Below are 26229 nucleotides of genomic sequence, written 5' to 3' on the forward strand. Positions count from 1 at the left end.
CAGAGACTATGAAATGCAGGAAACTCAGTTTTTACAGTAACGCGTTGGATAAGTGAAAATGCCCAATGCAAGCAGTAATGCTGTTGCATTGGTAGGTTGCTCCCCCATGGGACAGACATTTCCAGTAGCAGATGGCTCTTTAATTACTGGAAGGTAACACAGAGACAAGCTTGCTAAATACACTCCTGGTCAAGTTAAGTGCACATTTCTAGCAGAAAAGGTGGTTCATGTTGGGGACAGCTCCCACAGGACAGGAGCATCTCTCGCAGCCACGATGCCAAGGTCAGACGGCCTTCTAAATCACAAACCAACAGAAACGATGGGCTTGATGAACAAATCACTGGACAAAGCCTCTTGGGGCTCCACTCTGCAAGAACTCAGCTTGCAAGATCCCATTGGTCCATCACATCTTTAAAACCAACGCATGAGTTTTATTTTCTGCATAGGGTAAAGGTAATACGATAGTAGCTCTATCCACCCAGTTACACTTCGTGTATCCCCACGCTGGCGTGTTGCTGCAGTCGAGTCTAGCGACTCCCAGCGTGCTATAATCAGCCTTTCGGTTGCTTGCATGCTGGGTTGGTTTGTACACAGAAGTGTGAAGTGACATCTGCATCACTTCTAATTAGTCAGAGTACCATAATGGCTGCAGAGCAGACAGTAATTATGTGGCTACAACAGGCACCCAATTAAAGTAGTATGAGGTCATGATTGGTTTTTTTTTAGTATCAGCTGGACAATAAGGTACATCTCTGAACTATGTGCTACATGCGGAGCTCCCAGTTCCCACAACACACAAATGGACTGCCAGACACTGGGACAACAAATAGCTGTCCATGGAGCTCTTAGGACAAAACAAATACCATCTAGTGAGAGATAATATAGCATCACAGAAAGCTATTTCTGGGAAAAAATGCTAACCTTCTCCACTTTATTACTGACATTTTGACTGTGAAGTGATGTAAATTATACTTTTAAGTGCTGTAATTTCGCTTAGTACTTGACTTACAAGAATGAAATTATATTTGGGATATAAAATGCTTTTATTTCTCTAATTGTGTTAGAAAATGCTAAATAGTTTCTGCTGTTGGAATACAAAACATCTGCAAAAAAAGGAGGGGAAAACTCATTCTCCCCATACCCTCCCTGCAAGCTCCATGGGCTTTCCTACATTATTTCATTTGCTTGAGCTAACAAAATAATTTAAGTGATTACTGCCAATGGCAGTAAAAGCCGTACCTACATTAATAATTGCCAGGCACACAAGAATGCTAAAATCATGGAATATTTATGTGAAGGACATAAGTAACCAGGTGCATTCGGCTTAAAGCAACTACACAAGCTGTTTCATAATGTACAAGACAGCACTGGCAAGGACCAGGGGAATCTTCTCAGCCACCCTCCTGTCCACCACAGCTGATTGTTCTTTACTGCTCTGGACTCTCCATTATCATGAACCACCTTCTTGCCCCCAACTGGAAAACATATTCCAGGTTAGGCCTTCCCACTCCTGGGTAAAGCAAAAGTCTACTTCTCATGTCTTACAAGCAACTCTCCTTATTACACATCCTAGTATCATGTTCACCTTTAGACAACACCATGATTTTATTGACTCACCTTCAAATACAATTGTTGCCAACAAAGGGAAATCATCAAAACAAGTAGTTAACACACCACCACAACTCCCAGTGAGAAATGAAACCTGTGGAGGAGGGTGGGTTTGCAGATGTGCCAAATTTCCCTCCTGGCATGACCTTCAGGAGAGCGGTAACCATGCCAATGGAAGGAGGTTGCCACCATGATTAATGTGTGACCTGGTAATGACAAACTACCTTTTATAAGTAAAAGGGGAACTGTCTGTTCCCACTTAGCCCAGGCCCCTCTGCTGGGAACTGCGCTGAGACCAGCTGTTACACTGGCTTTTCAAACGCGGACACGTGTCCAACAGCCACTGTCAGGAGATCAGTAGCCAAACTTCAAACACCACCATTCCACCATCCCAACCTGGGCGTGATATACCAGATGTCTGAACATCTCGGTGGTTCGTTATCACATCCCTGAGCCAGCTCAGGTTTGTCGTAGATTTTTTTTTTTTCTTTTTTGAGAAAAGACATATCTATATTGGGAGTGTAACAGCAGAAGAAGTGAGAATGACTAACTGCAGCTCCCCGTTTCTGGAAGAAAAAGAAATACAGATCCACTCCGATTCCAGTTATGTTTTGTTATTAATAGATAGTTCATTAGTCAAGTTCCAGATTAAGAAGATCTTAAAGAGACCTGTGCTTTCCTTCTCTTCAGAGGTGGAGAGCAGCACTGACAAAGCCTTTAAGCCACAGCCATGCCCTCTCTGCTGTCATGCACATCCCTTGCTTGCACCACAGCCTCGGTGCTCCCGTCCACCTAACGCCACACTGAAATCATTGGGTGAAAGAGATTAGGTGAAGATTTCAGAAGTGAAAGGCACTTACTAGGTGTTAGCTGTAACCAGGAGATCTGCATTGTCAAAAAGGTTGACCCCTGGCACTTCCACAATGAGAACATATATAAATTCAATGATTAACATAAGGATCAGTTTTCCAATACAGCTGATCTGAAGGAACACAGAGCAGGCCAGGAGACTCAATAAGACACTGTAGGTAAAGTACTGTATAAAGACAAAAAGGGGATAAAAAACAGAAGAGAGATGAATGTCAGCTGGGTAAATCAAAACTGAAAACAAAGGAAACTAAACAGAGGGATAGAAAGGGATTGGGAGTTATGTAGTTGGGCTGACTGAACATATAAACCTGGGCTGCCTGTGTGATCTTCCCATGCTACAGGAGATTGAAGTGTTAAAACTGAACTGATGGAGGGAAAAGCATTCTTTATCAGGCATTATTTGTTTTACACTCAAGATGCATATGGCTCACAGCTGTATATCCCAGCTTGTGATGTAGGTTTGCCCTGGACATGGTTACTGAATTAGAAGAAAGCATCATCCTGTTATACTGGAATACTTTGTGCTTTCAGGTCAAATTCTGGTCTCGAATTTGCACATCTGCACGTTACACAGGACCAAGGGCAGTTGCGATTCACACCACCAGGACAGACACCCACTTGATGCCAACTGGAAAGTATCGCCCCTGCGGACGTAACACACTGAATCCATCGGCAAGATGTGGGCTGGACAAACTTCTTCTACCAATGCCCAACACCATGATCATTTTTTTCTGCCAGCAGTTGCAGAAACGTGTGCACGTGTGGCAGCGGAGCCCTCTGCCACAGCTGGTGGTGGGGCGGCCTCCATGACCTTGCTTCACCAGGGCCAACTTCTGCCAGTCTGAGAGTTGAATGTTCAGCATGGCCGGGCTTTCAAATGCGATTGCAGTTGGCAAGTACCATTTACAGTTCCTGGGAAAGCTAGCACGGATGCGCAACAAAGACAGGCATGTTATCCAGCTCACCACCTTCCTGCTATCAGATCTGTGAAGCTTTAAACTTCCACTCTCTCCGGACAGGCCTGTTTCTAGCAAAAACACTATATCAGATGCCTGAGGCAATCCAGCCTTTCAGTTAAAAGCAAGCCTTACTTGAAGTAGAAATATGGCCGTGTTCTAAGCTCATTTATTAATAGTTCATCGCTGATATATCAAATTTGAGACAATAACTTGTACAGTTTGTAACTTCACTCCTCAGTTTCTAGAAACTGAGTGGATGTTCCCTGTGGCTGAGGGGCAGGATCCCATCATCTCCTGAGAGCTCACTGGGAGCGACAGACGGAGCCTGTGCCAAATCCAACATCTGCCCTGCGGAGTGCAGGGGAGGGACTCCTCGCTAGTTAGCCACAGGGCCTGGCTCAAGGTGCCACAGCCTTCTCAACATGCAAAATGGTTGTTCCTCATTGCTCAAAATCCTTCTCTGTACTGAACCAGCACTCCTGACAACCTCATGATGGGCACAGACTGTTTCTAGTTCAGATTTTCCTCCTGGGTGTTTCTGAGGACATACTAAGAACCTTTGAAGGGTTCAAAGTCACAGAATCACATAAGGACCATACTCCTTTTAGGTTAAATGGAAATAGGTTTAGTGGGATATCAGGGCTTTCAACAGCACCTTGGACATCCGGATAGTAACAGAACAGCCATAAATCTGTCAGGTCCCTGTAAACCCAGATGACCTTGACATAAATTCTGCCCCCATCCTAGACAGATTAATTTTCCTTTTCAATTCCAGTAGACAACAAATGTAGTGCCTGTGACCTATAAACTCACAGAAAGGTCTTGAATAACTCTGCAAAAAGATGATATTTTTGGCAAAGTATTCTACCAGTGTGCAAAACTTTTTTTTTTTTTTTTTCCATTAGAAGCATTTTTTTCAAACAAGTTGTACTGAAGAGGTAGGATTTGCATTTACAAATTGAAGCAGACCACTACCAGGGCTGCTAACCTGCTTGATGCCAGAATCTACTATACTTAGGGGAAAAAAAGATGTAAGCAAAATCTTTCATCTGGACATAAAACAATGGAAGGAAGGGTTAAATCTATGACCAGACACTGATTTCAGTGAAATGATTTTCAAGTAACACTGAGCACCCACAAAGTCATTTGAGATGATTTGCAGCTCTGCATGCCATCAATGGCTTCACAGAGAAAGGCTGTTTCTCCTGCTGCAGCCAGGATCTAGCAGTTATAAAAGCCTACTGATTATTCAGCCCTAAGGGAACTTAAACATTAATGTGGACTCATGATAATAACTTCAGACACTTCAGTTTGTGCATAGTAGCCTGTGTCAGTCCTATGACGTCAGTCAGGCACAACCTTCTTTGCTCTGAAACACTGAGATTTTCCCAACAGGCTTTGCAGCCCCTTCTCAGACCAACCCCCGCCACTCATTTTTTCAAGCAATACCTCTGGAAAGTTGCAGTTGGGCAAAGGACTGTCACAGAATCCCTGCAAGGTGCCCAGGCTGTAGTTGGAAGTCAGGTTGCTGATAAGGCATATGTCCACCCGGTCAGGAGTGATGTTGTATTCTGCAGCCATGCAGCCGGCAAGATTCACAGTGCTGCACATGAACTGGAGAAAAAGATGGTATTAAACTCAAACGCATATACAAGGAGAAGAAAAACAAATAGTTTTCATCAACTAAAAAGCCCCTTAGAAATGGCTGTAGCAAGAAAATAAAGCAATGTGCAAAATGAAATCGCCAGCTTATATTTTACTGCATGTGAAATGGCTATGTTTTCTCTCCCTCAAAATATTAATTAATAAAATCTAGGCTGTGCACTCTAGAAAGCTAGTTTCATGCTCAACCTCACGCACAACTTTATGTCTGAACATCTGCAGGTAGACGGGCTGTAGATACACACATACAAGGATATTCTGCTGTCTGTGATAAGGTCCTCGTGTCGGTCTATTTCTGCTGATGGGAATTTCCGAACTGATAACTTTCCCCTGCTGTCTCTAAAGCCTCTGCTGTGCATTCGTCTACAGGCAGGACTGTAGTGACAAGGCTGATGCGCTACATTGCGCTGAGGAAGCAGCAGAGGCTCATTCTGATCTCCAAGTGCTTCTCCGTTTGTCCATCTTGCTAATTTTTACATTAAACAGTTCATGAATGCAAAGAATCACACATTATGCAGAAAAATAAAGCTCTAATTTCTGCGTGGTGCTCAGCAACCCACACCAGCAGCTCTTTGCAGGTGACTATGGGGGAAGGTGGTGGGGTGTCAATGAGCTAATGTCTCCCATTCAAGTACCTCAACAGAACATAAAATTGTTCCTAAATCTCCACTTTGCATATAGGGAAGCTGAGGCAAGAGCAAGTAGCGGTCTGATTTTCAGGTGTTTAAGCCTTTCCATGCCAGTGGAAGTCAGCGAGGCCATAACTGAGAGGAGCACAGGGCCATGTGAAATCTTTGTAGCTACCTCCAAGCTCAAGGCTTTGACCCCAGAACCATCTTTCTCTCTTTCCCATCTCCCTCACCCCCAGCTTAAAAAGTGAAACAGACCTATGCAGGGTTAAGAATATTCAAGTGGTTTCTTTAAAATACATTCAACCTTCAAGCCATTTGTGCAAGTGAGAAACCAGCAGCCACAGGGTCCTAGAGAACAATACTGTCTCTCTCTGAGTCTGAAATACACAGCGGTGTTTGGATGTGAAGTTAGACCACCCTGGTCCCAAAAGTGCAACTCCAAGCAAAGTCTCCACAGCCACTGCTGGGTGATTACTGCACTCGGAGCAGGATCAGCACCGTGCAGATGCCGGCAGAAAGCCCACACAACACTTAAGACCCACTCAGTGCTGTGGGAGCTAAATGATGCATCAGCCTCGTGCTGGCTTGTACACAGGGGTACGCTCCAGGCTTGGCTTATGCACCTGAACCAGAAGCATCTAAAGAATCAGGAGAGAACAGGGGCAGAAATCAGTGCCAAGCATATAATGTGCTATAGAGATGCAGCTGTCAGGCTCCTGTTTCTTTTCTGTGCCCAAAAGGCAAAAAAGAACTTATCACAGGTACTGTAATCTTTAGGCAGGATTACATTAAACACAGTGGCTGTAAGGGTTAGGATGCTGTAGAGTGCCAATAAGAAAATTATGCAGAACTTAGTCAGCTGAAAGGAAATAATGCACATACCATGTTGACAAAGGCAGACAGAAAAACCAGGATAATGGCAAAGACTCCAACTAAGGTACTATTGGTCCTGGACTGAACAATCTTCTTAGAAAGAGTCTGGAGTGGAGGTGGGAAAAGCTGGACGTGGAAAAAAAAAAGAGAAAGATTCAATAAAAATGTGAAATCATTGCTTGTTTTACAGATTACAACCCACATCCTTCAGTCTGCACAGGGGTTAGAGACCGGTGATGGGGGATGGCGGCTCCAGTAGAAGGGCGAGCAGGAATGTGAGCACACGGCAGCAGGCCCGGCTGGCTCACCAGATCTACTTAGTCCTCCCTAATGGTGATGACGGCTCCTGAACCAAGAGAGCATGGCTCGCAGGCCTCTGCTCATCCTGTCATGAGAAGCAAACCACGAGCTAGCTCTAAGTGAAACAGCCAGGAGCTTGGGCCTGTAAATTATTGGATCAAAAATTTAAAAAAGCAGAAATGAAAAAAAAAAGTACACTTCGTATCCTTTGATCATGAAGGCATATTGCAGCACTTTCTGGTGCCATTTCAGAAACAGACTGTTAAAAAGTCCAGGTCAGTCTTGTGATCTGTCAGACCCTTGGTGGAAGGTGCTGGAGAAACCAGCTGGCCTCGTCTGGTCTATGGCACCCGGCACCGCAGACATGCAGGGCTAAAAATAACCGCTGGAGAGGGTGATCACAGAGCTCCCCCAGACAGACTGTCCCGGTGATTCATTATTAGCAGAGCCAGAAGCTTTCTTCTAATTGCTTTCTGACTGCAGGCCTGCAGCACGCTTTGCTTTAGGTGCTGCACCATGATCTAGGTAGGAACATACTCTGGATTAAAGCGGAGTCTAACCAGGAGCCCTTAGCAGCAGGTGTCACCGCTCAGCATTGCGTGAGGCCTCCTTGTGCTACAGCAGGACCAGGAGAAGTCCAGAGGACACTGAAACAAACCCTTTCTCTTCACTTGCCACCACCATCCTGGCACAAACGAGAGACGGAGGCCAGGAGACGCTTGTGCAGTGCCACACCTGGGCCCCGCAGGGTCCTTCCCCTCCACGCCATCATGCCGGGGCCAGGGCTCTGCTGAAGACTGACAAAGTTTTTTCCAGAACCCAACTCTCCTTTTCCTACCAGCACACAGCATGAATAACCAAGCCACTAGAGGGTATTTTTAGAGATGCAAAGAAGCCAGCAGCTCAGCGACACGGCACTGCAATTTAACTATGACTAATGTTTCTATTAAAAGTCCTGCTTCTCCCTTTTATCCTTCACTCTTACATCTTGAGAGATGCAACATTGTGTCAGTGCATAGCTTCCCACACAGCAGTCCTACAACGTAATTATGAAGTGTTTGATGGGCCGCAGCATTGATTAGCTGATGACTTTTGCAGAGGGAGAGAGAGGTTCACAGGGCGAAAGTTTGGAAAGAGCTGGTTTCACCTGCACATACACAAAAATCCAGCTAACTCCAGGGGGAAGGAGAGTGCCAGGAAGGGGAAATCAGGGTTATGCCCTATTTGCGCTGCATAAGAATTGATTGACAATGCAAAACACCTCTCTCCCAGCAAAAACTCTTGCTGATCTAGAAATCCTTGGCTCTCTTAATAAGCCATGAAGCAAGATATCTCCTTGCCCACCAAAGTCCATCTGCCTCCATGCAGACATCAGGTAGCAAACCCCTGCCAGTGCAAGGATGGGGGAAATGCCACGGGCTTTCCTCCCCTCTCACCTTTATAGGATTTGGAGGGAGAAGGGGGGTTTATGTTGCATTTGAACAGTTTTCAAACTGGATTAGAGCAGGACAGGTTTTCCTGCCACCCCCTTGTTTAGGCCTCAAGGCCAAGCTCCACAAAGGTATGCACAGACCTAACCTCCTCCTGTAATCTCTGGGAAATCAGGCACCTAAATAAAACTCAGGACTGCTTTGTTGTGGATCTTGGCTCAAGCCCCTGCTGCCAACGATCCCAAAAAAGCCTGACTTTGAACCAAGCCTGAGATATCAAGCAAAGCTATCAGTAGAAGACACTTAAATTCTAATGAAAACATGTTTTCTTTGTATTAATCTTGTTTCTCATTACTTTGCAAACTAGGGAAAATTTTAGGTCAGTAAACAAGTGCAGCTGGAAAGAGTCCAGAAGGCAAAACAAATGCCAGAAACCATAGGAGGTCAGGATTGCAATAGAGAGAGCGACGGCACAGCCATGCTGCACATCTGAGGAACCTCTGCCCTGCAAACAACATTCCTGGGGGCTCTGTGACACAGGTAATGCTCTCCCCAGTTCACAGAGGCAGATGGAGAGACCAGGAATCCTTGCAGCTTGGAGGTCTTCTGCGACAGAAAGGGGGGACCTGTCTCAGCTACAATAATTCAGCTCTGCTCTAGCAATGTTCCCTCCATAAAATCATCTGTAAGCCAGGGCTATAACAACAAAAAAAAAAAAAAGAAAAAAAGAAGATGAATTCTTCTGTCATTCTCCAATAAAATAAAATCCCTTCTACCCTAGTAAAAGAAACAAAACATCAGGACGTTACAGCACACTGAAAACCTGCACACTGTTGCTGGTTAGCCCATTGGTTTGTACTGTCCAACACCATTTTCCTCCTCTTGACAAGACTCAAATCTTGTCTGAGTGAAGAACAGGACAAGGGAAGGGCTGATGTGATGACAACTCTAAGCCCATGAGTGCACCTCTGAGAACAGGGGCTGAAAGAAAGAACATGGTCCACTTGGGCAGCCGAGATCACGTTTGGCTTGCCACACAAGCTTAACGTCACTAATTAGCCCTCTTAAAGTACACGTGTGAAGAAAAATAACCACAGTGGGTAAAAGGGAATTGGATTGTCCCATTGATTCCAGCTCATCCTGAATTGAGATGCATAAATCCTGCTGGAAGTTGTTATCTCCCAGAAGAGATTTAAAAACCTGCCCAACTAGTACTAGTGTTACATCGAAAATAATCCACAATCTCCAGTTATTTGCATGACAAAAATACATTAAATAAAACCTTCACTTTGCAATAACAGCTCATCATAGACAGAAGACGCATATTTCTCCTTACTGTATTCTTAACATATATTGTGGACATGGAAAACTGCCTAGAAAATTGCTGTTGTGTTGTGAGACAAAAAAAACCCCGAACAACAAAACAAACAAAAAAACAACAACCCCAAAAAACCCAGGTCAAAAACAAAACAAAAAAACCCAACCAACAACTATGGGGTCTTTTAAGTTCTGATTTTTCAATTTGTAATAAAAGCCTTTGAGGCATTTTGAAGTACATTAAGGTGTTTCTGGAGTAAAAGACATCATCTCCAGGCAACCTGATATTGCAAGTCCATTTAGGTACTTATTTCACAGTGATTTATTAGTCTATTAAAAAAGTGCAGTTTTCAGGGGTATTTTTTTCCCTACTTGAGATGAAAACAACAACAACAAACCACTTAAGGTGCATCTAAACTACATTTGGGAGGCAACTAAAAAGGTAGGCAAGCTGCACCTATGTAAAGCTACAGAAAAACTTTTCTCATAAAGGATAATTTGAAATTTCTCTCATAACGTGCTCCCACGAACATGCAAGAAGTTGAATTCCACACAGCAGCGTAGATACCAGAAGTTAAGCATTTTAAGAAGAAACACAAACTTGATAAGTTAGTAGCAAAACAGATGTCTGTCAGTGGAGTATTTGCAAAGGGACCCCAGTTCCCACGACCTTAGAATCTACTGGGAAGGGAAACCATCTCATGGTGGCCAAGTCTTCATGAAGCATCAAAGTGAAGAACTGGAACTCTCTTGTTTATTATAGCTGAAGAAACTTGGAAAGCCAAGCTGGCTGCATTGGAAGTTCCAGGATCAACTTCTAGTCTATGGAGAATTTTATAGTGGAAGATAATCATGACAGCAAAAGAAAATAAAACACGATCAAGCTGTCCAGAAAGAGGCTGCTGACCACTGTCAAAGCCAGAGCTGGAGAGACCAAAACAGGGAAGGAAAATCTCACATGAAAGCTGGAAAGAGGAAGAAAAAAGAGCCACTTATCCTGTAACAGCACAGCAAACAGGCGAAAGTTATGCTTATGCTGATACCCTGGGGTGGACATCTGCTTTCCAACTTTGTGTGGAATGAACCATTGGTATGTAAAACACATGTTCTCCTATCCCACATCTGAGTGTGAAACAAAACAAACGATGCTGACATCCCTGTGTCTTAAAATTTCATCTGTAGGATCTGTAGAAGTGCCTTCCTTGTGCATATATGTAAGAATGCTTTCTGGAGCAATGTGGACTACAGAAATAAAGTAACACCCTTAACCAAGGGCTGTGTCAACCCATTGCTTAAAATCTCTGACCTGAAAGATCAAAATCTTTAACAACAGAAGCCGGCTGCAGCTACTGGGAGCTGTTGCCATCAGACAGGTAGCTGACAAGCTAGAAGTACCTGTCCGCTAAGCAAGTCATCTTGTATTCAGACGTTGTCAGCAGAGGCTAATTTGGAGCACTAAAAAAGGGGTAACCAAAAAGGTACTGGAGCTAGAAGGCATGATATTTTCAATATTTACAATCTGTGCACAGAAGGCACTGACCACGCTGGATGTTATACACAAGCACCTGGTGGGTCTGGGCCAACATGCTGAAAACTCACTCTTGGAAATACCAGGAGCTTCAACAAATCCTATTAAACTCTAATGTTAGTCTGAATTCCCTCTCATGTCTTGTGTTCCCAGGGCCTGTGCACTGAGGCAAACCCGGCGTAAAACCAGTTGCAGGCAGCACTGAGCAGACCTCTTCTACAGGGACTTGGAAGTTCAAGGTAATGAAAGCAAGACCGAGCATTCTGCCAGGGTCACGTGGGCTGAAAAATCCTGTGTGACTTTTAAATTAATCGTTAATTCAGATCAGTAATAATATTACACAAACCAAAAAGCCAAACCCAAAACCTCTGAATGATGTCAGGAGAAATGAGTACTGCTGTCAGCACGTGGCAGCAAGCTGAGCCCATTAAAGCCAGCGGGTGACAAACAGCTGTGCGCCCCGGGATGGGTCTGGTTGCAGAGGTGTGGGTCTGCCTTGGCTCTTGCCCCAGCATTCGCACAGCACCAGTAGTGCTGGTTTGCTGGTGCGGCTCTGTGTGGCTGGGCAGTGCACTGGGACGTTCCCTGTCTGTGGCACCGCAGCGTTAGTGGCTCCAGTACAGCTCTGCTCTGTTTCCAAGTCCTTTGAGGCTGTTACCAAAAGCTTTCCACATTGGTTGTTAATTAACTGCTAATCATATTAACTGCCGATACCAGTTTACAAACTAGCGACACTCAGTAGCATCCTCACAGGCAAAGGACACACCAAGTATAACCAGGCATCTTTGGGTGCCCTTTCCCAGCTCAAGGGACTCAAGCCTTCCTATTAGCACTGTTATTTCTGACTTGTAATTCTCATTGCTGGTAAACAAGCAGGACCAATGGGATGCTGCACCTACAAACCAGGCTCCCTTTAAAATTGTCATAAGCCCCAGGGAAGCCCCATGAGTGAGTTAAGTTCAAATATAACCTGAAGATATAACCTGAAGCTTCTTTCACTAGGAACAGTTTGTAGCTCTTATTAAACAAGAAGACAAAGCTTAACTCTCCAAATCTAACTTTCAAAAATCAAAAATGCATGAAAGGTGCAAGTCTGTCAAGATCACCCACATTCAACTGTTGAAAATGGCACTGAGAAGATAATTAAAGCGAGGCAGATCATCTGCCTGACATAATCCATTACCCCACTGTTTCTTCTGCAGGAAACACAATGCTACTGAGGTATTTTATTCCAGGCTCTGAGGAACAAAACTGAGCTTGGGCAAAGGAGCCTGAATCTGAACACTGTCCATGTTCAGACACTGCTAGACTGGAAGGATCCCCAAAACTGCAAATAAAATCAACTAGCATCAACATTTTAATAGGAATAGCATTAAATGAAAAAGATGAGCACAACACTCTTCCCAAAGTGCTGAATGCCAGTTTACCACAGACTGCCAGGAAGAATTAATGTGTTTTCAGATTTCACACAAAGTATTTCTTTGCTGATCAAACCCAGTTACAAGAAAGAGCACACCAAATGCTGGAAGCTCTGTCCACTCATCTGAGAAAGGCTGATAAACTTCTATATGTTTATGGCTTTTACTTCCCTTCAGGACATTTTTCCTTGATGATATTCTGCTTTTGATTATCTGCCTATCCAAACATGCATATGCAGCAGGGGCCAGCACACAGGCTACTCCGCAGGAAGTTTACAGGGAGGAAACGAATGGTCAGTGTTTTGTTCCACATTGGAAAATGTATTCTTTTTATATCAATATGAAAGTGCCTGCAGGGGACCTAATAGACATGCAGATCCACAGAGTGATTACTTCTCGCTGACCTAAAGAGATGCCAACCCTAACATCTGTTTGCAGTTCATTCGGTTTTATCAAAGGCTTTTTCTGTAACCCTTATCACATAGTGTGGAAAGGATGGCTAACAAAACATGCTCTGTTAGCTGAAGAAACAGATTGCTGATCCACTTATCTCACGCAAAGGACTCTACAAAGACACCACAGTACTCACCTTTACACAGGAGTAAATTACTGAAACAAACACCACTGTGGTCAGGATCAGGAAACAGGTCAGGTAAAAAGCCAGCATAAATGTAGAGCTGAAATCAAGGAGATTTTATATTTTTAAATGCACACCATATAGAATAGCAACAGCTCTGTTCTCCAGAACACGACATTAGTACAAGCTATGACACACTGCACGGGCTTTCCAATTAGAATAGCAGTAGGAGATATGAGGTGCCTTGAATACCAAGATACTCTGTCCTATTTCAAATTACTCATGCAGGCTGCAGAGCAGAGAATACTGCATCTTTGATTGCAGTCACCTTCCTGTCAGAGTGACAGCAGAGGGACTGAGAAATATTTCATGCACTAGAGGAGCTGATAGAACAATTTGTTATGGGGGGTCGGCTCCTGTTTGGCTGTGGGCAGGAGACCCCTAGGAAGGAAATGGTGCTGAGAGCCACAATGCAGCTGGGTGGGAACAGCCTCAATGGGAAGAGCTGCCCATCCTTGTCGTGCATGGGGAATGTCTGCGCTGCACCATCCTCTGTGCTCCGTCTTGTGACTGGGATGGGAGCAACCCCAGCACGAGGATAGTCAGGGAAAACAGTCTTAGCTTGGTCAGCTTGAGAGGTTCCTGTTCCTCCCACCTTTGAAGTACAAACAGGACCCCAGGGCCAACTTTGTACTAGGCATTTTCATCTGTTTTGATCATGAAGATATTCAACAACAATTTCCCAGTGATTGGCCGCAGTGTGACAAGACAGGCCCCCTCCCAGGAGTCAGCCTTGTTCATAATTTAAAGGAAATATTCTTTCAACGTGACATTGAGGCCAACCACACCAAAGCCAGCTGGTCTCTGTGTTCTCTCATAACTGCTAAGATAATTGTACTTGCTAATTCACCGTTTGAACCTTTGCGAAATTCATTAAAGCTATTCCTCTTTATCATCATAAATTATCACTGTCATTTTGCCTCTAGTTTCAGATTCAAATTCCATGTTGTGTCTTTCATGAAGCTCTAATGGTGACACATACACCCCTGTGGTTTCAGCTGCTGCTTAACTGTTACCACCTTCAATAAAAGACCAAAACTATCCAACTGAAATATAAGCAAAAACAAACCAAAAGGTGAAGGAAAGTATATTTGACCTGCAGTAAAAACACAGAATTTTATTTACTCTGGAACCAAACCATTCAGACAGGCCAAGCTGCCTAAGGACACTTCTATGGGCAGTGTGGAAGGAGACTGAGCAGCATGACATTTACACCAGGCTGCCATAAGGGACTGGCTCCTGTGTAATACAAAGGAGACAGCCATATGGTTGCCACAGATCAGAAATCAGGTTGTCATTTAAATGTTAAACTGGGTTTTATGGAGACAGCTTAGTGGCTGCTTAGGGAGTTTGATGAGCAACACAAAGTCTGCTATAGGGCCTCTGCAGGTGTGAAGTCACAGCAGTGATATCCAAAGTGTAAGCCCTTTCTAAATCAATTACTTTCAAAGAATATTTCTGGACATAATTAACAATGTGTTAATTGATCTAGTTCCAATTTTGAGCCCCTTTCAGCTTTGCTTCCAGTTTCCCAAAGTGGATCTGTTTACACAGTGCATCTGTACTGATGTGATTTTGCTGATTCTGTCGTTCTGTGAGCAGAAGAGAATGTCCTCCTGCCTGGGAGAGTAAATGACCTCAAACATCAGACTGTGTGTTGTTTCTGTGACCTTCCAAGTATCTGATCTGAACGGTACAAACCAATCTCTGCTCTGAAGATCTGTGGTGTGAACAGGAGTATAAAGCAGTTGTAGAGGCATGTAATAGTACTGAAGATCTCTTTAAACAATTTTTTGTCTTCTTGTAATGAAGATTAATTTGAAGCATTTTCAGAACTTCTGTGATCTTGTTCTTCAGATAAAAAATGACTAACTCCAAATTTATTTCCAACACAGCAGTGCTCAGTGAATGATATATTATTGCTACTAAACCAGGGCACAGGAAATACCATTATGCTTTAATTTCAAGGGACTTTTTTATGAACTCTTTGAGAAGAAATATCATGTCTGCAGAGCTCACTGCTGGAAAAGATCCAGTGGGTTATACTTTGCCTTCCGGACAAAGCATTTCACTGCAGTGGTCCAAGAGCACTGTGACCCACAGCCCTTATGCCACTCTTGCTTGAGGAAAGAAATGACTGCAACCCCTAAACCCAGAGTAAGCTACTCAAAGCACAGGCACATATAGTCCAACTCCTTCTATACTTTTCTTCTTGCCCTGTTACTCTGAGTCCAGAAGAATAAATGCATGAGAGGTGATGCCTCACCTGTGAAGCAGACCCTGAGACCTCAGTGCTCTGAGCAACGGGGCTGTGACAAGTTTTTCACCTCCCTGTCCCACTGCATTCCGATAACAGGACAGCCTGGCCTCATGTTGTGAGTACATACTATGCCTTAGTAGGCAATCCCTCATGCTTAGTGGTATTTGTTTTCCAAAGGCTTATAGATGTGCTGAACTGAATTTCCTAAGATGAGGGTAAATGGTAAGAGAAATCACGCTGGGAAAAGATAAATCCTCACGTGCCAGTGAGGAGGTTTTAATCTGCACGAGAAATGACTGAAAACAATGAGCACCATGCATCACTTGAGCATGAATTATTTAAGGATTTTTTCTCTTCCCCTCAGTGCTCTGAATTCTCAAAAAAATGCCAAAGAGAAGTAGGCCAGAATAGAGGAGGGGAGTAGATGGGAGCAAAGGGATGAAAAGGTACTCACTGTGGCACAATTATGATTTGAACAAAGCAGATGAAGAGGAAGACTAGGGAGGCACAGGCCACGTAGGCTCCGAATCTGTCATCCACCTGCTTGGAGTACTGCAAAAAATGGAAACAGGGTTATGTTAGTGGGAAATCTGACTGGCTGCCTTCGCTCCATAAAACCTTCTTGCTTGGCATCTGTTTAGGTCATTGGAAAGCAGTGCCCGTAGGAAACAACTAACATTACAACCTCCCCTTCCCTGTGGGCAAGCTGTAAGGGCATGAACAGACCCAAAGGCCAGGGAACAAACCTCCACAGCTGGGTGGAGAGAGGATTCGCCATCTGCCCATTGCACGAGAGGAACAGAAATGGATTAACTGTGACCAGATTCTAGGTCACTATTGTCAGACCTAAACTTCTTCCATGGGAAGTTTCCTAGAACAGTGATGAATGTTGCTAATGAGAAAACCTTGTATTTTGGTGCAGACGGCTTGGCTCGCTCTAAGGCACGAGGATGCTGCGGTTTTCACACAGTCACTACTTCCAACTACTTGTCAACATATTGGTCACATGGGAGCTGCAGTTGATTCCCAAAGATGCTTTATTTAGCTTGAAGCAGTTTTCAGTACAGACAATCTCAGCATTTGAACCACAAAATAAAAGGTGCTCAGAACAGGTGAACTGCTAATTTCCTTAGCAGTTTTCAGCTAAAAAACTGAAGGGAAGGAGTGGGGGGAAATTACATGCTTGAGCTTTTATCCAGTCCCACACTGATTCATTGAATAGCTGTAAATCCTGTAAAGGTCTGCTTTCACAATAGGTTTTAATTCCTATCACTGAAAAAGTGGTTCTAAATAAAATGATAAAATAATTAGTGCAAGCTTATTGCTGAAGCTTTTTCCATTGAATAATGAGTTTAGCCTGAAGACCACTCAGGTATCGCAAGGATCTGTGTTTGGATTAAAAAAAACAATAAATCAAAAAGATGACTTTGACCTTCTTTGGACAATTAAAACCAGCAGTTTATATAGCACCTGTAATAATAGCATCTGGGTAGCTATGGACTTAATTGAATTTATTTTTGCAGCCATCTAGAGCCAATGTTACCTCTGTTATGTAGACAGAGAAATTGAAATGATCTTTGCCTCACAACAATGATATCCGAAACAAAATCAGGAAGCAATCAGCTATTTGGGACCTCTGGGTCTGCTACTCCCCTTTCTCGCATTTGTGAGATAGAGAACTCTACTTGTTGGTTAAAATGGGCTCCAAAAAATGATTCAGAGTACAAATTGCATCCCAATGAACCTAGTGGTACCTGGGGTCCATGGGAGAAAAAAGGGCAGGGAAAAGCCCATCCAGAGGTGATTTGGAGCTCAGGCAGGCTGAAGTGGGTTTCTCCAGTGATTTGAAGGTGATAAGGGGTGACTGCAACCTCCGTTTGGATGCCTCAAAGTCAGAGAAAGAGATCTGGTTTATTCCGTGTTCCTTTGCAGCTCACCATTGCAAATTCATGTGTTTCTGACAGTAATGGCTTGGTTTTCCTGCCCAGTGCTCCCTTCAGATGACTGCGACTTTCTATGGACGTGTATATTAAGGTTGCTGTGAAGAGCCACATTTTTTTTAAAGACCACAACTGCACCTCCAACACCTATATAGCTTTACCTATAGATATAAAAGCTTGACCTTATACATGAAAATTAAAACTCACAACAAGCCTGACTGACACGTTGCAATGATTTTTAGACAACATTACCTTTTTCTCCAAGTCAGGCTCCCTGAATGTTAAGAGGAACTTGCGCACGTGCTCGGAGCGTAACCGATCAATACTTCTGGCATCGATGGCACGGCCCAGAAACTCATCCACTTCATCTTCTGGGTTCATACTTTCCTGTGTATTCCTGAGGATGTCAGGAAAAGGGAGCATAAGAGGACAAGATAATTTCCCCCTCTTCACTATATGTTATCATTTCACTATATAACGAGCTGGAGGTTAATGGCATTTTGCTTATGACAGCTTCAAGTTAGAAAATGGATTATGAGCTGAGAGGAAAATGATATCAGCTCTAGAGTTCATTGCCAGTCCTGAGTCTACCAGTGAAATTATTTGATTTACTTGCCCTTTTTCTGTCCTACATCCATCTGTTTTCTTGCCTTGCAGTCTCTTTACTGTCCTTCATTCTCTAAAACTGGTCAGCAGTCTCCTTCCACAAGTCCTCTGGCTTATTCTCCCTGCACCGGCTGTGCCGTCATAGCTGTTAGTGCCTGAACTGGCAAAATGATTTATGTAACCAGCCATATTTCTTGCTTCCCAACAATAAAATCTGTAAATATTTCTGTGAAAATTTCTGAAGCTGAACAATTCTCCATTTTTGTGAAAAAATTGTTTACAGAACAAACGTGGGAAAAAAGATGTGGCCTGACTCCCCAGTGTCTCCCCTTTGTGCAGTTATTTATGAGTATAGAGCATAAACAAAAGAAAATTTTCTGATCACAAGATATTTACTTATCTCAAGCAAAGAAGAAAAAGGTAGCAAAAGAAAAAAATAAGAATTAAATTCTGCTTTCTAAATATGTGGAAAGAGATTTTTAAATTGCTTACAATCTTCAGTATCAGTGTGTTTCTGATGCTCAGCTACAGCTTCAGAAAAATTAGGTTGATTTTCAAAAACTGTTGAAAAAAAAATAACACTGAAAACTTAATTGCCCGGAGGCACGGTGCACTGAGGATCAGGAAACCTGAAGCACCTTCCCAAACTCCCTAGTTATTTTTAAAATCTAACAGGATTTTAATGACTTGATGCAGTCAGTTTCATGGGCTGCCTTTAAAACTAGCTATAGGCAGGAATTAAAAGCTAATCCTGAAGTGCTGTTTTTCTGCTCTGCCTGCATGATTGCCAAAGTTATCTGCAGGATATGTCAATAGTTATCTATTGAAATAAGTCCCCCACTTGCACCGGGGCATCTTCCAGTGGACAACTATTTCTGTGCGCAAACCCTGTGATGGCACAGCAACTTACAGCTCATGTTGTGTGGCTTTCACCTCAGGCACTCTGAAGAAAAAAATCCCAAAGTCTGACAAGCACAATGAAAAGCTACACTGCTTTATTTTCTTGATATTATTTGTGCATTTGTACTGCATAACAGTGCATATTGCACAAATACCGTGTTGCAGCCAGCAGGTCCCTACACGTACAACTGCGCTGGAACTGGAGATCACTCAAAGTAGCTTGCAAACCAGAACATGACTCTGTTTTAAAAGTTTAAAGCCTGTTTTTAAAAGAAAAGGTCTCCCAAAGCTTTTTGCTAAACTCAGCCAGATTTTCAGAAGCACTCTGTACCCTGACTCTACCATGTGCCTCTTGCCAAGAGAAAAATAAATCAGGTCCATCTGCTTGTTTCCATTCCACCTCCCTTTGCCCCATCCAGAGAGCTGAATGTGTCCATATTTCAACTTGGTCCTGACGACACACACCAGCGGCAGATACTTAGTGATTGTATGGCAATTGCAAACCTAGTTTGTCTCAAGGTCTTACCTGTTTTTAGCCAATCTTAATGTTTCAGTGGGGTTTGGGAAAAGAGGGTTTTTTTGACTCTAGAGTTATTTAATTCCTTGAGCTTCATATATTCCACTTTGAAATTAAAAGTGGTTTTGTCCGTAGAAGAACAGGATATTCAATTTACTTCTACATGCCTCCTTAGAGAAAAAACATCTGCTTGAGTATTCAAGACGATGCTGCTTATTTTCATCCAGTCCTCACAATGTCTTTTGGACTCATAAAAATGAGCAAGGAAATCATTAGGCTTCATATTTACAGAATATCTTCCAAGATCCTGTGAGTTATTTACACATTTGGGTCATTCACGTTTAGTCATTTCATACCACGAACAAGAGGTGCAATACGTTTTCCCCTACAACCGGAGTGAAAGAGTCTGCTCAGCATCTTGGCGAACCTCAGTAACATTTCAAGTTCCAGTTGAAAAGCATCACTCCAGAAGATGCGAAGGGAAGAAGAAACTGCCTGTCAGGCTTTGGCCTTGGCTGCCTCCAGTTTTGTATCAGGTCATTATCCTGCTGAGGGTATCTCTAATACTACAACAACTTGTGTGATTGCAGATGGTGCAGAAATATCCCTGCAGGTTTTAAATTACTCTGCTGGGATATTTGAAGCGAGGCATCTGCATTCATGTAGACTGCAGGGAAGCTTGGTCACCTTGCATAACACCTCAGGTGACTTTCGCAACCAGTTGTACCCAAACTAAATTACTGTACAGCCAGTTTGGGTACATTTGCATAAATGTAATTTTGACTTGAAATACAAAATTGCCCCATGCCAAGGAGTGCCCTGGAGGCAGTGTCTGTAAGTCAGGGCTGAGGTACTGCCATAGACTAATGAAATTCATATGGGGAAATATTTATTGATATATTGGAAGTGTGTGTGTGTGTGGGGAACACATGGATTTCAGGCTGACATGAAACTTCCAGAAACACCTCTTAAAAGCACTGCTGAAATTTCTCCAAATGTAGCCAATAAAAGATTGTTGCAAGGGCCAGGAACAGCACGAACACAGCTTGGAGCAACCTTTGCATTCAGCTTGCAAGTGTGAAGGCCAGCAATTAACCCAGAGATGCTGGCTACAGAGTAATGCAAAAATGTTCTGCTGATTTAATTACTTTCTGCAAATGAAGAGTGTGACCACTGCCAAAGCTACACGTATGCCATGATTTTAAATGCTTCGTGCCTAGATTCAGTAACTAAATCTACATTTAGGCAAGTAAGTGTCGGGTCCTGTTTTCAGAGCTGCGTGGTGCCTACGTCTTCCTTCACTGTCAGAGCACTGATGCTCAGTTTTTCTGCACGTGAAGGCATTGGATTTAACGCTTGACATGGTTTAGGTACCTGATTTTAACCAATGTCACCGTGAACATTTTCTGGTAGAGATTCTTTTTGCTAAATCTTTGTCCTTGAATTAAAAAGATTTCTGGATCAAGAGAATCTGAGGCAAATAGTAGCTTCTCTTGGTGATGAAGAGAAACAGAAAAGTTCTGCAATCTGTATAATAACATGAAGTCAAACTGAATTAGCACTGGTAAATACACCATAATCCTTGCCAGCACTTAGCCTATTGGCCATAACAGTGCAAGCAGCCTTTTTAAACTGAAGGAGAGACATTACAGTCCTTGGAGCAACAGTGGAGGTGCTGTTCCTCACCAGCTAGGTGACTCTTCACAGAATCACAGAATGGTTGAGGTTGGAAGAGACCTCTGGAGATCATCTAGCCCAACCCACCTGCTAAAGCAGGTTCAGCCAGGCCAAATTGCACAGGAATAACTCTTGTGGACCAACAATGAGGCAGATAAATCTATATTCTGTTGCACAAACTATAAGGAGAGATCCTGTTTCATGAGATACTTAAAATTCCAGTATTCCTAAGGATTTTTTTTTTGCAATCTGTTAGACCTTTTCTGTCCAAAGTATATCTAGTATCAGCCCAGCTCCCTGCAGCCATGGATGCAAAAAGAAATCATGGTGATTGCCCTGGACACCTTGTACCACCAGTGAAACATCCCAGAGTGCAGAGGGATAATGTTATGGAAATTGGGTTTGCAGTGAAGGGCAATGGAAGGAGAGAATGATTCCTAACATTGCCGTGTTCAACCTTATTGCATCCCATTACTTTTAGGGAGTCCCTGTCAATGCTCAGCCACCATAACATGAATTTTCCCAAAGCCGGATGCTCAGGGCCCACAGAAGCATTTAGCTGCCCCAGCTGACAGAGCTCTGCTTAGTCCTGACCAACAGCCTGAGAAGCATGATAAGGAGGAACAGCAACACATTTTAGCCATCAGTCTCCTCTGCTGTCACTGATCTCATGCTGAGCAACCTTTCATTTAATGCCATTCAGTAGCACCAATTGTGAAATTATTATAAACACCTTCAGTACAGGAAATGCTTTTGTTATTTCCAGCTGTAGAATTTAAAAGGTGAACACAGTTGGTTTTTTCCTCCAAAAGCAATTTTTCAAAATACCATTCTTGCTAAATTGTCATTTTAACAAATTACTTTAAAAAGTTCTGGATAAAAAAAATGCTGCTTTAATGTAGCTGTATTTCAGAGCATGCAAGTTTGAATTCACTTTTTCAACTAAGCTGTCATTTCTGAATTCACTTTTACATATAGAAATAAGCAATATGTAATAATGAGTAATATAAAATATATACAAATAAACTCAAGAAATAATCTATGTATTTCAATACATACATAAATTTTTCTTATCTGAGATGTTCAGCACTTAGACATACTTTACAGGAAGATTTTGGTCTCAGGATATTTTCAAAGCTATTTAGCAAAGAATACTGGGAGCAAGGGGAAGAGAAGCAAAACCATTTTAATTATAAAGACAAGTTAGAACCACACAAATGAATAAATGTTTTGAGGACAGCAGCAGTTCTGAATGCACATCAGTCAATCCCATGGCCTCGACTGGCTGTCCCTCCAGGAGAAACCTCCAGAGAGTCCAGGGATTATTCTTGGCTGCTGGGCATTAAGTTTTGTCATTTTTTAATACAAGGAAAAAAAATCCCAAATCTGCAAACATAACAGTGTATGAGAGAAGTAAATTTGCTTACTTGTCCTTGGGGTCCTCAAAACCCTGAAAGAAAGGAAAAGGACACAAGGGTTAGGAAACAGGCTGACCTTGAGAACACAAAGTGTCCTGAGAACGGCATTTCGAGAGGAGTTTTCAGGGCTCTCATCTGTCAGGTGTGGAGGGAGAACCATAGTGACCCAAGGCAATATTTTGTGCTGCTGTGTCACCGGGCAGACAGAGCAGTTTTAGAAAAAACACATGCTTTCAGATATAAATTTATGGATGTGAAGATAAGGGAAATGCTTCAGCTGACTGCTGGCTCTCTTTATTTTAGGTGTCTTCTGTTTGTCAGTCACCATTACAAATGATAGAATGAAAATTATGCTGCTCTTACAACTGAGGGTATATTTTACTTGAAAAAAACTCAGATTGATAAGATGTGGCATCTATATTATTCAACTAGGTTTCAATTCTTTAAGTCAAGGCTTTGCTAAGGAAGCTGGATGCATTACGATTTTAATCTCTTCAGGAGGAACCTCAAGGGGTGTCCTTCCTTCTCCTCTCACTGCATGCACACACAAACCATGTTTTCTTGAATAAGGTTTCAGGAATTATTTATAATTTTTGTAAAAGGCAAAATGTTCACAATTCCTTCAGGGCCACCTGAACTGAGCAAGTGTAGGTATTTACCAGTCATCCATAGGTCAAGTGGGTAGAAGACCTCAGAGAAACCTACATGCAGAGGCATAGTTTTATATGTTTAGCACGAACATACCTTATAGACCAAACGGCATCAAAATGGCCATTTTGCACGGGCTAAGACAAGATCTGTCCTCTGACATCTTTGCTTAAATTTAACTGAAGTCAAGGAAAGTTGTATATTTGACAAGCAGGGTCAAATACTCAAGCACAGAGTTTGTACCCTGTGTTCCAAAACATAAGACAAATGTAGCTGGGAGATAGGAAGAATTCCTTTTGTTTTCCTTCCAGAGATCTCAGGCCAAAAACGCTCAGAGCACGTGAGGATATTCCAGCTGCTGGACCTGCAGCCACTGTCAGGCTGGAGGCAGCAAACTGAGATCAGTCCTGACTGTAAAAAAGGAAGAATCTTTGGGCAGAAGTGTCCCCGCACTTGCCTTGTCCAATACCATCAGAAACAAGAACGCTGATCAGATACTAAATGAGAACAGATTTTGCCCTCACAGCTAGTTAGCGATGTGGAAATACAGCGAGAGGCAGAAGTAAAGCGAACAGTCTCCCTGTCAGCAGCTTTGCAAGGGAGAAAAAGTGGTGTTGTTACTCAGGTCGACGGACATGACCGTGATTCACTAACAGAGCAAGTTCCATTTCTACATACTCCATTTCAGACTAAAACCACACTTCAGAATAGAAACTGCAACTCCAACTTAACCCATCAGAAATTCAGCTAAGGTCTCTCAGTCCCATGTACTAACCACCAGGAGGAGATTCGGTGGGAATAAGGACATAGTAATGTTGATTCAAAGTCAGCATGCCCATTTATCCAAGTCAAAAAACCCATGTACTTTTTGATTTCACATTAAAGAGCGATGAAGCAATCATTCAACATCTTGTTGTATGGCTTTTTCTTTCCCTTTGTTTAATCATTTTACAGTTGTTAGGAATATCTGATTGATTTATTTATTTATCCTCTAAGCAATGCTACAACACAGTGCCAAAAACAAAAGCTCACTGATTAATCATGGAGACAAAACGCTCACTAATTTGTCCAATGTCATAATCAGGCTGCAAAATAAAATAATCAGCTGAACGTGAATAGCAACCAGCCAAGAAACTAGGGAAGAGAAGCAATGAGAAAAGAGCCAGTACTTGCTTATTAGATAGACATCAAGTTCATGTTTCCAAGCTTAGCCACACGGGGACTGGATGGCTGACTGAGTCCCTAAAATGGACTCATTTTCACAGACAGCTGCGTAACCATTCACTCTACCGAAATGTTGAAACTAAATGCAGATCTCAAACCCCTGCCTTCTAGGTGCACATGTGAGGATACAAACCAACCAGATCAAGTTATCAAAAAACCTCGCTAAGCATATCCTTCAAAAATTCCTTAATATTTCAAATGTGGAAGAACACATAGAATGCATGTTTAACTGGTAACTTATATGGGTGATCCCTTGATCAACATGGAATTTGTTTCTCCCTTGCTTCTCTTCCCTAGCAAAACTGTTATAAGGAAAGTCTATAAAATAATACAGAACTAATTGTTCTAGCTTTTCAATGTAAAATACTAAATTGTGCTCAAAACGCTGGAAATTATTCATGCTGGTAGGTCAAATTAAATTGGTGTTCCAAAATTAAAAACTCAAAAAAGGCATATTTCAGGTAAAGCAAAAAAGGAACAGATTATTACATTTTCTTTCCTGGATCTTCATTTAACGAGGCTAAATATTTAAAAGTGACTTGAACTTTAATTAGAGAGAATCAGCTCAAAATTAAATGTAGTAGGAACCTCTTTAAGTTAAGCAAATTAAATGATTCACTTCAAACGTTCTCATTTCATACAAAAGATTGTTCAAGCAGAATTGCCAAAAATGGAATTGTTATGGAGAAGATATGCAGGATTATTTTTGGAAAAAAACCCTCAAACACAGCTTCTTAAAAACTGGTTGTTTTTTACAGGAGATCCTTCTTATTTGCACTGAAGTACTTTGCCAGGATACAGAGCAAATATACCTCTAGGATCTGGCTGAGGCCAGAGATTTTCTTCCGTATCCACTAAAGAGCCCGTGTCTCAGTCACACACCAAGAAACCTTTTAAATAGAGGAGATGATCATGTGCACAGGGTCATGCTGTCCGCCTCATTTTGGGTTGTAAGGGAAATTTCCCCCTGGGATTTGGTTAATGTGTTTTCACCTCCTCCTACTTTGTGGGCATGCCTGGTCCACTGAAAAATCTGCTCTTAAATTATTTCCTTCCCCTCGCACAAGGCTTGGGCACTAATGACACATTGCTCGTATTTCTTCTCTGCAGCTGGCAAATAGTTCAGTTTCTTGAGGACTCAGATGCTTTGCTCCAATTAAAGCCCTTTGGCTCAGCATCAGGCTGCTCGCATGAATTGCAATGGTCTGCGTTACACACAGGATAAACACTAAGCACAATCAGTCCTGCGGAAATATGGTCTGAATAGATTTGTCTTCATTCCTAAAGGACTAACACACTCATCATCTAGTAGACAAACTTCCAAGCTCAAGCAGAAAGTAAAATAACGGGGGCTGCTGCTGCGAGCGTGTCTGTAAAGCCGCTGCCCTGCAGCCCTGATCTCAGCTGCCTGTGCTCGCTGCCAGGGCTGCACCAGCCTGTTTGGGCACACAGCAGGTTCTGAGCTGCACAAAGATATGTCAAGATTGGTGTTTCCGCACACACATATACAGAAATTTGAATGCCCAAACAAAACAGCTGATAAAAATGAGGTGCCTGTTGTTTAGGTGAGGGGGAGTAAGGGCATAAGAAGAGAAACAGCCAGTTCCTGGAGTTACGTATATAAATCCCCTCTTGACTGCCTATGGATTTGTGCCCAGCAGACTGAAGCAGTGCTGATGGCTTTCTGGGGTGCTATGAAGAAAACAGTGGGAACTGGCAGTGGGGATGAAAATGGCAGAAGTTGTGATGGCTACAAGAATGAGACAGAAAGGAGGATCACAGGAGTTCAAGAATAGCTCCATCAC

The 26229-nt window shown here is 42.7% G+C and overlaps 1 protein-coding gene across 4 annotated transcripts in view; it reads right to left on the reverse strand.

The window, feature by feature from the left end:
- Positions 1-26229, reverse strand: part of ADCY5 (adenylate cyclase 5) — a 210261-nt gene that overhangs the window by 9750 nt on the left and 174282 nt on the right. For all 4 annotated transcript variants that reach the window (XM_082056063.1, XM_082056062.1, XM_082056065.1 and 1 more), the window contains 7 exons: positions 22562-22584; positions 17687-17831; positions 15949-16046; positions 13187-13274; positions 6614-6730; positions 4887-5051; positions 2469-2644 (listed from right to left, as the gene is read on the reverse strand). In XM_082056063.1, coding sequence (XP_081912189.1) covers positions 2469-2644; positions 4887-5051; positions 6614-6730; positions 13187-13274; positions 15949-16046; positions 17687-17831; positions 22562-22584 — 812 coding nt within the window. The remainder of the gene's footprint in view (positions 1-2468; positions 2645-4886; positions 5052-6613; positions 6731-13186; positions 13275-15948; positions 16047-17686; positions 17832-22561; positions 22585-26229) is intronic.

Source organism: Streptopelia decaocto (assembly GCF_964273445.1).
Source record: "Streptopelia decaocto genome assembly, chromosome: 6".
NCBI classification, from domain to species: domain Eukaryota; kingdom Metazoa; phylum Chordata; class Aves; order Columbiformes; family Columbidae; genus Streptopelia; species Streptopelia decaocto.